Here is a 12,455-nt window from a genome sequence, read left to right as displayed (position 1 = left end):
GGGTATTATTGAGAGGCTACTTTGTTGTTGGGCTTGTAATGAATTATCAAAGTACAACCAACACTCCAGCCATGCACATCTGAATAGATGATTAACATATCAACCTTTCCTCCAAAAATAATCATTCTAAAAGTATTATTAAGTAACTCTGAAGTAGGTAAGGCTCTTGGAAAAACAGAATTGTCCACTTCAGAATTGAGCATGGTAGACAAAGAAGCCCACCTCCATGCCTTTCAAGTTCTCTTTAGCCTGTGTTACAGGTTCCTATCCAAAGTTAGCAGCAGCAAGTCCATTTCTGCCGCTTTGGTTTCAATGACCCAAAAAATACAAAAATCCCTTATAACCAGTTTGTCAGGGACTTGCCTGTTGGTGCACATTGATGCTAGATAAGAATTAATAATGCTAAAGTTTCTCATTATCTCAAATAAGGGGTTTTCTTAATATTACTCTTTCAACAAGTTTACTAGATTAGCTAATAGTAAATTGACCTACTGCTTTTATAGGATTTAGAATCAAGAAGCATTTAAGGCTGGCAATCTAAATTCTTTTAAGCAACATAGCCGTCTAAAGACCTCTTCAAACTAATACTGTTAAAAATTACTAAAGCAACAGAGTTGATAAGAAAGCTGAAATACATACTTACCTTAAGATAAAAATTAATGTATTTGCAATATAGGCAACCATTTCCCTGAAACAAAGGTAAGATTTATATTAAAAAACAAAATCTAAAGTTGTTCTAAGCAGCATATTATACACTTGAGACCTGTTGCATACACATATAAATGAAAAACATGACATGCTATCATCTTACAGATGTTCAATCGTGTGGGTAGTGATATCAGAAGGTAAGACATAAATCTTATACTCAAATATATAATGCAACGCTTGTAGATGATGTTACCCGATTTCAAATTAGATATTAGTAGATTTTGCACAAATTTTTCTGGAGCAGTAAACTGTGCAACTCAAAACAAGATGACAAGAAATAGAATTAGTAGATACTACAGTTGTTATATCAGTGTCTCTAGGTTTTTTTAAAATTATTGCTTTTTGTCTTCGGAAGGGAAGTACTGTACAAGGTCTAGTGCCAGAAGCAAGTCTTCTTGTCAGTTGTTCAATTTCAATGTCTATAAGAGGATCAGTAAAATTTACCAAAAGTGATGCAAACTTTGTTGACTCTCACCCTTGAAAGCAGTTTTAGCTACAGCTGAGTAGAACCTGTCAATGCATGTCATATCAAAATAAGGTGTTTTCCAGCTGTCGAAAGAATATCTAAAGATCAATTTTAACACTTACATCCCCAGAGTCATCACAGTCAATACACCAGAGATATCAGCCCCTTGTTGTGCCTGTTTCATGGAAGCTGTGATTGGCCTTTGTCACATGGAAAAATATGTGAACTTGATGTAGCCACATATGGGCCAAGGGAAAAGGAAAAGAGTGGCAGCAGACTTGTAAATCCACATGAAGGACAAAGTCAACAACAAATGCATAGGTAGGGGTAATAGAGATGATTATAAAAATGGCATGGATTAAAAGATCAAAAATCACAAATATTAATTCACATCAAAGAGATTCAGGCTATGAAGTACTCTATCCCTTCCAACTTAAGTGACACGCTTTCCATTTTGAAATATCCTAAAAATGTTTAGCACCATTCTAATTATAATAGTACTATTTTATGCAACTTGCACAAGTTTCAAACTCAAATTTGTTTGACCTTTCATTTTTAAATTTCAATATGAAATCTCTGTAAACTAAATGTGCAACCGCTATTTTAATACTCTGCTATTAATATAATATAGGCATTTTAAATTGCATGTTCAGTTAAACTATGCTACATAAATTGCAATGACAATATTTATCCCTCAATGCCAAGTTAGTTGGTACCTGCTATATGAATCATCACTATGCATTTCGCTCCATTTGGACCCATATTCTTCTAATATTCAATAACTTCAGAAAAAGGATAGAATAATTTCCTTGTGCCAAGAATTATCACGCTGAAAACATTTTCAGGTGACACCATTGCTTGGAAAATAACTTCGGTTATTTTTTTAAAAACATTTCCCAATACTTTTGATTTATATATTTTTTCTTCTCTATTTCCTTCAGAATTCTGAACTTCACAAATCTGGTGGCAGATGCTACGAAGTTAATAGACATTTCTAGGATATTGTTTCCAAGATATATCTCATGTTTCTAACTTCTCTTCCCTAGAACATAAGAGAATATATCAAGAAATATTAGCCAATAGCCATGCACCTAAGAGACCTTGTCTAATTTATATAGCTATACTTAGGACTATAGGATATTAAAGGGTTAGTGTGAGAATATTAGAATTAGAGTGTTGAAGAGTTAAGTCCAAAGTTGGATATTTTCCAAAATTGGACAATCACTAAATGTGTATTTTGTCTAACACTATTAACAAGGTGTGCCTTGTAAGCAAGTTCTATTCAAGTAATCAATTTCTCTTTTCTCTCTTTTATTTTCTTTAAATTGTATCCATATCTTTATGATTTTGGTAGAGACTCAAATAGCTTCCTATATCGATGGGAGGATTTACCCTGACAGCCCGATCAATGTTCCTTTGCTTTCTCTCTTTTTGAGCGACCAATGTCACTCTTCTCCAGTGACTAGTGAACCTCCTCTTTTCTAGCAATCAAAGCCACTCCCTTTTTCCAGCGATCAATGCCACTCCGCTTTTTTGGTGACTAGGAACGCTCCTTTCTCCTCTGATCAGCGCCCTTCCTCTCTCTAGAGACCAAGGCCCTTCTCTCTCTGGCAACCTGCATCCTACTCTCTTCGACAACCGGCACAACTTCTTTCTCCAACTACCAGCAGGCAACACAGCTTTTCTTGCAGCACCCCTTCTCTTTCAAGTAGCTGTTCATATGGCACTTCTCCTCTGTCGGTAATTGTTTTGGCAACATTATTATCTCTGGACATTGCTCTAGAATCTACTCTCCAGCAAGATCCAACTCAAACTTTCCCAACAAGATTCTAGTGATCAAGTTGTTGCTATAACTTTTGGAGGAACAATTTATTTTTTGTTGCTTTCAATGTTTTCAAAATAAAAGAAACTCAAGTTGGTTTCACCAGGTATTGAGAGGGCGCTTTAGAATATTAAACGGTTAGTTTTAAAATATCAGAGCAGATTACTGGAAGAGTTAAGTCATACATGTGGGTATTATCCTACACGGGACAACTACTTAGTGTTTGTCATGTTTTACTACCTATAATTTGTTGTAATCAAGTTATTTTGAAGTATTCGCGTTCTCTTCTCTTTTATTTCTTTACAAATACACAGTTAATTTTGTTAGTCGTATTACTTACACTAGTGGACCCAAACAGAGCACTTTTTATATTGAAGAATTCATACAACCTAGCCCAACTAGCTTGGGATTGAGGCGTAGTTGTTGTATTGCTTCTACTAGTGTGCCTTATAAGTTAAGACTTGGATTATACAACAAATATATATGAATGTGTTCTGTACTTTATTATCATCAAGTCACCGATATATCTTCCTTATTATATCCTCACATGGTATCAGAACCTCTAAGAACTTCATTAAGATATAAATAACTATTGTTCTAACGGCACCATACTAATTTCAGTTGACCTTATAGACGGTATAGCGTCTACTTTGAGTGAACATTTTGGTGGCACCATGCCTATTTCAGGAGACAGTTTTAGCAGCATCCCACAGCTTTTCAATGACCTTTCCTGGAAACACGGCATCCCTTTTTGCTGACCTTTCCTGCAAGACGTCTCTTTGTGGTGATCGTTGCCACAGCATACCTCTTTCCTAGCTAGTATTCAGGCAATTCATCCAGTAAATTCTCTAGAGATCATTTTGTAGTAGCTGGAAATCTATTTATTTCAGAAATGATTCCCAACAGCTATTTTTCAAGTGCAAATCTTTTGGCAACTTTCGCAACACCCTTTTTAGGGTAAGTTCCCAACAAGTTTGATTCAGTTTCTTGTTTTATTTTCATCAATTTTGGCCTTTTATCTAAGATCCGGTGCTAAAATAATAGGAGCTGGTGATTTGAATGGTCAGATGGTTTCTTCTTTGTGTAATTTCCCAGTAAGTTCGATCCGCTCTGACGTACCCTTTGAGGCCTCACGGTTTTTTGTCCCCTTAGGCTTTAATCCAAAAAGCGCCTCGACAATTAAATCCTAAACTCGTCATTTTATGGCCCCTAACTTTTCCCTCCCATTCCAACGTGGGATTTCCCTAAGGCAAGCTTAACAACAAACCCCATTCGAGTTCAATTGTCAGAGATCCACGGGTTGTTACACTCCACCCCCCACCACCCCCAAGGAACTCAGCATCCTCGTTGAGGTTTGCCCATAATTGTACTATGTGCGGTACTGCTTCTGATACCACTTGTAATGCCTCAAGCCCAACTACCAAGGTACTGTCCACTATGGCCCAACCATTGGGGCCTCTCTTGGGCTTTAACCCAAAAGGAACCTCATGTTGCCTAAGGCAAGCTTCGCAGTGAACCCCTTTCTAGTTCAACCGCTAGCAGTAAGTAGGTTGTTACAATCACTAAGTTTGTAAGGTCAAATTATCAGTTTGCAAGACATTCACCAAGTCTCTCGTTGGTCCATGGACTAGTTCTCTATGTAAGGAAAACTAGGTATATATGGCATGTATGTACACCTTGAGAGGACATTTCGATAGCGCTCCATCTCCGGGTGCTATGTTTTAGCTGGCAGTCATTCAGTGTGTTAGTACAGTATGAAACCTTATTGCTAGATTCAATGCAGAAGCCAAATATCCAAGCATAATGGTGGCAACCTCCAACTTATATTGCTCTAACTAGAACTTCAAGAACTGAAATTACTGGACATTTGATTGAAGGAGTTAGAGTGTCGTTGCACCACATATTGAATTAAATTTAGTGTTTCACGAAAGGACCAAACTCTTGAAAGATACTTTCAAGTTTGTAAAGTCAAATGATCAGCATGCAAGACATATTCATCAAATCCCCCCCTGGTCTGCGAACTAGTTATATACAACAACAACAACCCAGTATAATCCCACTTGTGGGGTCTGGGGAGGGTAGTGTATACGCAGACCTTACCCCTACCATGGGGTAGAGAGGTTGTTTCCGATAAACCCTCCGCTCTCTCCCTCCAAGAACTCCCCACCTTGCTCTTGGGGTGACTCGAACTCACAAACTCTTGGTTGGAAGTGGAGGGTGCTCACCACTAGAGCAACCCACTCTGCGAACTAGTTATATATGTAAACAAAAGCTAGGTATATACGACATCTATGCACTACCTTAAGGGGTAAGCTTAGATACTTAGTAAAAAATTTAGTGTATCTTAGTATAAATTAGAGTCCATCGCGGGTTAAATATAAAAATAGAATGTATCTTACACCTATTGTATTAAATTATCGTTAAACCAGTGAGATATCTCCTATCTTCTCTTATTTTCTCACAATTTGGAACTTGAAAGCTAATGATAAAAGAATCTAGACAAGTTGACAAACTTTACAGGCCAAGGTAGTAGATAAGAGATAAGGTTTCCCATCCTAATACAAATAAATGACGGAAAGATGTGAGAAAAAGCTAGCTAGATGGAAACCATAGTACATTTCTCTGGGAGGTAGACTAGTTCATATCAACTCTGTGCTGGATGCTCTCCCTACCTACATGATGTCCTTATTCCCTTTACCTGCAAGTGTAGTATAGAGGCTGGAAACCTTGAGAAGGAATTTTCTATGGCATGAAAATAAAGATAGAAAAGGATTGCACTTAGTTAAATGGAAAAAGCTAACTATTAGTAAACAAGAAGAGGGACTGGGAATCAGAAATCTGGAAAGGAAGAACAAATGTCTATTGATGAAGTGGTTGTGGAGGTTTACAAGGGAAGAACAAACACTACGGGGCAGGGTGATAAAGGCCAAGTATGGAAAAGAAGGCTTCTGGATGACTAGCAAGGTGAAGAATACTTATGGAACCAGTCTGTGGAGACTGGAGATCAATCAGGAACCTGCAGCCAAGTCTTTCGTTCAAACTGAATTTCATTGTGAGGGATGGAAGGAAAATATTATACTGGGAGGACAACTGGCTGGGAATAGGATGTCTGAAGAGTTTATTCCCTGATATTATTGCTCTGAATAAGCAACAGGGGGCTACAGAGAAAGGAATTATGGGGAATTCAGGGATGGAACTTAACCATCAAAAGACTACTTTAGGATAGGGATTTGCCTAAAATAACAGAATTCTATAACACCTTGGAACAATGCAGAGGACTACAAGAGCAGGAAGACACTCTTTCATGGCAGAAGCACAGAAGTGGAAGTTATACAGTAAGTTCAGCTTACAGAGATTTGAATCAGGTGTCTCAAATCAGCTTATGGCCTTGTGAAACACATTTCCAAAGTTAAAAATCATATAAAGAGGCATCCTTTACTTGGTTGGTAGCTAAAGAAGCAGTACTTGCTCATGAAAATCTTAGGAAAAGAAGATTACCAATTGATTGTAGATGCTATTTATGTGGACAAGAGAGACAATTAGCCATCTGTTTCTACACTGTAGAATGACCAGACAGTTGTGGGAATTGTTCATCAACCTCAGGGGTATTAGGTGGACAATGCCAGGAAGAACCTCTGAATTTTTCTAGGTAGAATACAGGGAGGAACTCTACCTGTAACAAAGACATGGAAAATTTTCGCAGCTGCTATTTGTTGGACAGTATAAAAGGAGAGGAATGCTAGGTGCTTTGAAGATACAAGTAGCCCTACACAGAAGATCAAAATGAATTGTATTCTCCTTTTTAGCTTTTAGTGTAAATTAGAATATATTTTTTTTGAGATTGATGACCAGGATTCAATCATAGAAGTCTTAGACTCCTTGTAAGAAGAACAAGGATTGTTTAGCTTTAGGTTTTTGTCTTCACCCTTCATGATGTACATTCTGACTCCCAGCACAAACTTTGTGCCGATATATTAACTAATATATTGGAATTGTTACCTTTTCAAAACAAAAAAAGAAAGCGTTTCAAGTATGCAAGATCGGAAGGGTACATACTGTGAAGTAAGCAACATAGCTCACGGTAAGAGTCAGGGTGATCTCAATCACCGTGTCATTGAAAATGAAACCCAGCCATAAAACAGAAGCTATTCCAAAAGCAAGACCAACGCCTACTCTGGACCACAAAAACAAAACTTATCAGACGACTTCCACTAGCAGATAACCAATATTAAATGCAAATATACATACGCCCCAAGGGAAACTTGTACTAAAAATTTGATGACGGCTCCCCAGTTAAAGGCCCAACCAGTTACCATCCTTAAAAGTAGCTGATACACAACAATTGCCGTCCTGAAGGAAAAGGAGGAGTTACCACAATGAAGAATAAGCAAAATATTATTGGAAAAACTCTCCAAGGAAAGGGGAAGGAAAGAGGATACAATTATCATGAAATTCCACTTATCCCCTCTAATATGGATGAAGCAAATTTACATCTCTTAACATAAGCAACATACAACATATTTCTACTAGGAGTAAATTACCCATCATTCATCAAGGACTCTCCTTCAATTATGGTACCCAATTTCTTGCTGGCACCGAGCTCCTTGAGAAGGGCTACAACAGCCACAGGATCAGTAGCACTTAGAAGTCCACCAAGCAACAACGATGTTTGCCAGCTCCAGTTATAAGGAAAAGCAAGCTACATTTGTCACTAATTTCAGATGCTTCTGCCGAAAAAACTATTAAACTCTGGAAAATCAGAATTCAGCTGACCTTGAGGGCAGATCCAAGACAAAAGGTGGAAATAAGCACGCCAGGCCCAGCAAGTAGAATCATCTGTACTGCACACCTCTGCATTTGGAGAAATGACTGGTTTAGTTCACTAATACAGGTTAAAGCCAAATTGACAAATTCAATGATCAGAGGTGGAAACCAGAAAAATAATGTTACAGAAGGCAAATAGTGTTAAGCCAAATGCCATAATATGATTAGTGATAGAGGGAAAAAAGGGATCATTTCTGAGTGGGAAACATACTAGAACAAAGAGATTAACATGGAAGTGTACCGAGAAAAGCTTCTCCAATTACAGTAAAATTTTGAGGAATTAAGGTCATTATGCACTGCAATATGTTTGAGATATCTAAGGAAAGCGAAAAGATTTTAAGCTAATTTGTCAGTTAGAGTTATTCAGATTTATCTTTTCAGATGGCACCAAGTAGATGCAAAGACTACAAGAGTGCAACATTGAGATTTAGCTCCAGTATAAGTGATTAAGCTAATCTAGGGAGCTAAGAAAATCAAAAATTTAGTCTAAGTTATTTACAGGGGTAGTTAGACCAACTAAATAGGTTTACAAGACATTTAACCTTCAAGGAGTGATTTGGAGTTGAGATGCCATCAAAACATCTCTTGTTCCTCTCTGTCCATAAACACCAAAAGATACATGCTGGGATCATGTTATTTAAATTATTAAATCATTTTGCAATGATCATATTTTGATGGGAGAGTTAACATAGGCTGTTTGTGCTAAGTTTCTGGTTTCTGGGCTCTCGAGGTTTTCATTTATTGCCACTATAGAATATCTTTGATCCTCTCCACACGGCCAATCACCTAACTTCTTTCATCAACTTCCTTCATCTGAAACCCTCCAACCCCTCATTTTCCTTTTGCGGAGTCTTCAAACACCTCAAAGCCTCACAGCCTCGCATCGGAGTCTCAAATCTCTACAGTTTCTTTTATACACAAACTTCACAGACACAAACTATTATCTTTCAGCTCCCAGCAATACTCCTTTTCTCAGGATTAATAGATTAAGCATAAGTTTTGCATTAGTCACATGGTAACTTAACCCAAGTAGACAGCAAGATGAAACATAATCGATTTAAAACTAGTGGTGAACTCTCAGAAGCTGAAAAAGCCTAAAGGGGACTTTATATGGGATGGTAATGCAGAAGGCAAAGTATTCCACATGGTTAACTGAGCAAGAGTGCAAACCTAAGATGGTCATTTAGTTACAAGGGTTAAATCTACACAACAGAAGTCTTCTGTACAAATGGAATTGGGAATTAACTCTGAACAGAATGCCATGGGTAAGTCAGTAGTCACAGTAAAGTTTGAGCTCCTCCCCAGGTGGTCTAACTCAGTCACCTCTTCATATGGAATTTTCTTAGGGAAGTACATTAGGGAGCTTTTGGAAGAACTCTTTTCTGGTTACAGCATCCAACATAGGCTACGGAAGGAAAATAAAGTTTTGGCAGGATGCATGGTTAGGCACATCCTCCTACAAGATGAATTTCAAGATTTGTTCCATATGATGCAGAATACTGTGAGACATGGAAGCCCAATGCACGACGGAAAAGGGATGGGAAGAAAAGCTTAGAAGAATTCTAAAAGATTGACAGACAGGCAGCATCACAGGATTAATAGAGAAGCTGGACAAGTACGGCTATTTATCTGATAAACCAGATTGTTTGTGCTGGAAACCATACCAAAAAGTGGCTCTCACAATCAAATCTTGTTATCCATCCTTAGTTTCATCAGGAAGAGCCAGAATGGTTTCTCATGGAAGCACCTGTGTAAGATCAACACCCCATTAGAAGCATCCTTCATGTGGGCAGCTTTACACAGTGGGTGGCTTACACAAGCAAACCTCCAGAAAGGAGAAATTGTCCTATGCAATAGATGATACACCTGTGAGCAGTGAATCTGAAGACATAGACCATCTCTTCCTACATTGGCACCTAGTACTCCAACTACCGTACATGTTCCTCGCCGTTAGGTGATATTGGTGTTGCCTAGGTGCTTAAAGAATTACTGGCCTATTGGTTTGGAAAGAGAGTGAAAACGCTACACAAGGACATTTGAAATCACCACCCCAGCATGTATGTTATGGGTATTAGGAGAGAAAGAAACTGCAGATGTTCTGAAAGCAAGGAGGATGCATTTCATATACTTAAAATTAGGTGTTTGTATCTACTAGCATTTTGGACCAAATTGAAAGATTATACAATCTATATACTTTTTTGAGTTCCTGTCTTCTTTCCAGGAACATAGGGGAAAATACAAACCATTTTTGTAAATTGCAGCCTGTGCATGACAGCATTCCCTCAATGCTACATTTTATTCAATAAAATTATTAATCATCAGAAAATATATTGCCTCTGTAGTCTTTACAATAAGTTCAATGCCAGCAGATCAATACTGGGTCAGCATTTAAAGATAAAAGCAGCAAGATATAAGGTTGTAAAACATGAAGAAGACATAATGCATGACATTTTATTTTATAGCTGAAGAATAGCATAAATTATGCCATAAACAATCATATGAACAAAACAATAATGCAAGCAAGGAGGTAGAAGTCAAAAGAATGCACAAGCATAATAACATACAGATGTACATACATAAAGATGAAAAATCATCACTGGAGCGCCCATAGTTTCCACATTCTACGAGCAGTAGAAGAAAGGAATGCTAGTGTTAATGTACCTTTATCTGGTGAACTTCCATTGAGAAAGCACTCTCAAAAAGAAGAGCAGGAAGGAAAACCGCCAACAGAAGATCAGGATCAATGTTTGCCCCTGTGCAGATGCCAAAAGGTTCATGGTTTACCAGGAACAGACATTTGAGAGCAGAATAATTAACCAATGGTATACTGGGGAATGGGCGGTTCTAGTTGCTATTGGACACAGAGACGTATCCAGAATTTAAATCTTATGGGTTCAATTTTAAGATTTTTAACATTGAACCCATTATATTTTTAAAATTATGGGTTTATATCTACTATTTTTGCAATTTTAATGAATTTTTACATATAAATTTTTACTCTGCATCGAAAGTTATGGGTTCAGTTGAACCCGTAACTAGTAGGCTGCATCCGCCTCTGATTGGACAGAGAGAAATTTGAACTTAATGGATACTTGTGCGAAGAATATAAAGAATTGAACTTACAGATACGAATACCATCTCCAATCCTTCCCAACCCATGATGTGTTCCATATTCTGCAGGGTAACTTGTTATGCATATATCAGCACTCAAAATATAAAGATTGTTTACTTCAAAATTTTGTTGGCACCTGAAGAGGTGCATAATATTATATTTAAGATCAATAACATCAGTGTCATTTACATCTCGAGCTGGCAGCAGATGCTCCAAAACATGTCCAAAAAACAAATTCCAAAACATGTCTTGAATTTGGTCTCACTACCACCATCAACTTAAATGTTTTCACTTGCTTGGCCCAAGAAGAAAAATCAAGTCGGTATGTTACTGAATTAAAAATGAATAAGTCGCCTCTTTACCAATTTAAGTTTTTAGATGAGGCTGCTAGTTCATTTATATTTAAAAGAAGGCAATTACAATAAAGCCCCATTATGATATACTAGTCTGGACCAGCTGAAGCAAATTAGGTGGGTGCAGCTTAGAAGACACAGATACAAGCAAATCAGAGATACAAAGGTGTCTTGAGATTTGTACAGACATCCAAAATGAATGTCAAATGCGGGAAATTCTGCAATTTAGCTCAAATTCGATCACATGGTGATCATTCAGGAACTGATGATCATTTAGGAAGTGAAAAATATAAAATAAATAAATAGATAAATAAACAGGAAAAACGAACCTAAAGAGCCAACGCCAATGCCAAGAACAAGCAAAGCGACAGAGTAAGGAACTCTGGTACCCCTCAACACGTGTCTGCAAGCGATTCCCAATAGCAAACTGATCCCTACAAATATCACTGCATTTGTAGGATCCGAACCTGAACTTTCTGAACTACTTGTTGACTCCTCCAGCCCTCTAAACGGCGTCGTTAATACTATCGACTCCATTGCAAATTCTTTAACAATAGCAGTTCATATAATCGAATATCAAATATCAATCCGAAAATTACAAAGGTTTAACTTCAAATGAGCTCAACTTCAGTTTTAGGTTTCTATATAATAGTGGTGATGATGATAAATTGGAGTATTAAACTATACTATGTTGTGACACAGGGAAAAGAGAAGATTTAAGACGCAATCGTCCAAGTTGATTTCTGTTGTCGTGTACGATGATTCGATTCTTTTTATTTTAGTAGTAGTAATTTTTAATAGAATAATCACTGCTGTCTTGGATTATCAACTGCCTGTTGTTGAATTATTCTGCCTAATTTAAAAGAATCTAAAAAAGAATAACATGTTCGGAGCAAGAGACTCGAATCTCTGAAGCTTATTATACCCTGTGGCTTTTTTGGTTTTTAAAGTAGATTTTAGCTATGTTTGGGATTCCAAACTAGACTAGAATAGAAGAACTATGTGGTTTTCTTCTTAAATCTTTTGTTAAGGAATAGGTGTCGTTTTAATTATGTCTTTCTATAAAACTTGATGTAAAACTTGAAGTTCTTTGAAAATTGATGTCTGAAAAACCCAGGCATTCTTATTTTACTGAAACATTGCATTAAAGTGATTATTTACTTTTGTTTA

General features: G+C 37.2%; 1 protein-coding gene across 2 annotated transcripts in view; it reads right to left on the bottom strand.

Annotated features, from left to right (window-relative positions):
* The window catches only part of LOC104092187 (sodium/hydrogen exchanger 8), a 40,599-nt gene extending 28,397 nt beyond the window's left edge, over positions 1-12,202 (bottom strand). Inside the window, exons 1-10 of one of the 2 annotated variants that reach the window (XR_011411905.1) lie at positions 11,615-12,202; positions 10,944-10,994; positions 10,482-10,573; positions 7,770-7,847; positions 7,538-7,695; positions 7,245-7,346; positions 7,053-7,170; positions 1,297-1,349; positions 1,153-1,218; positions 644-688 (exon numbers count right to left, since the gene is read on the bottom strand). Coding sequence is in view for 1 of the 2 variants with exons in the window: in XM_070188135.1 (XP_070044236.1) it covers positions 644-688; positions 1,153-1,218; positions 1,297-1,349; positions 7,053-7,170; positions 7,245-7,346; positions 7,538-7,695; positions 7,770-7,847; positions 10,482-10,573; positions 10,944-10,994; positions 11,615-11,822 (971 nt within the window). In the remaining variant the exon portion in view is untranslated. The remainder of the gene's footprint in view (positions 1-643; positions 689-1,152; positions 1,219-1,296; positions 1,350-7,052; positions 7,171-7,244; positions 7,347-7,537; positions 7,696-7,769; positions 7,848-10,481; positions 10,574-10,943; positions 10,995-11,614) is intronic. The other variant, XM_070188135.1, reaches the window with a different exon arrangement.
* Positions 12,203-12,455: the final 253 nt, after the last annotated feature.

This window comes from Nicotiana tomentosiformis, chromosome 11, assembly GCF_000390325.3.
Source record: "Nicotiana tomentosiformis chromosome 11, ASM39032v3, whole genome shotgun sequence".
NCBI classification, from domain to species: Eukaryota; Viridiplantae; Streptophyta; class Magnoliopsida; order Solanales; family Solanaceae; genus Nicotiana; species Nicotiana tomentosiformis.
The sequence above is the reverse complement of the archived record's forward strand: the minus strand, read 5'-3'. Positions and strand labels throughout refer to the sequence as shown.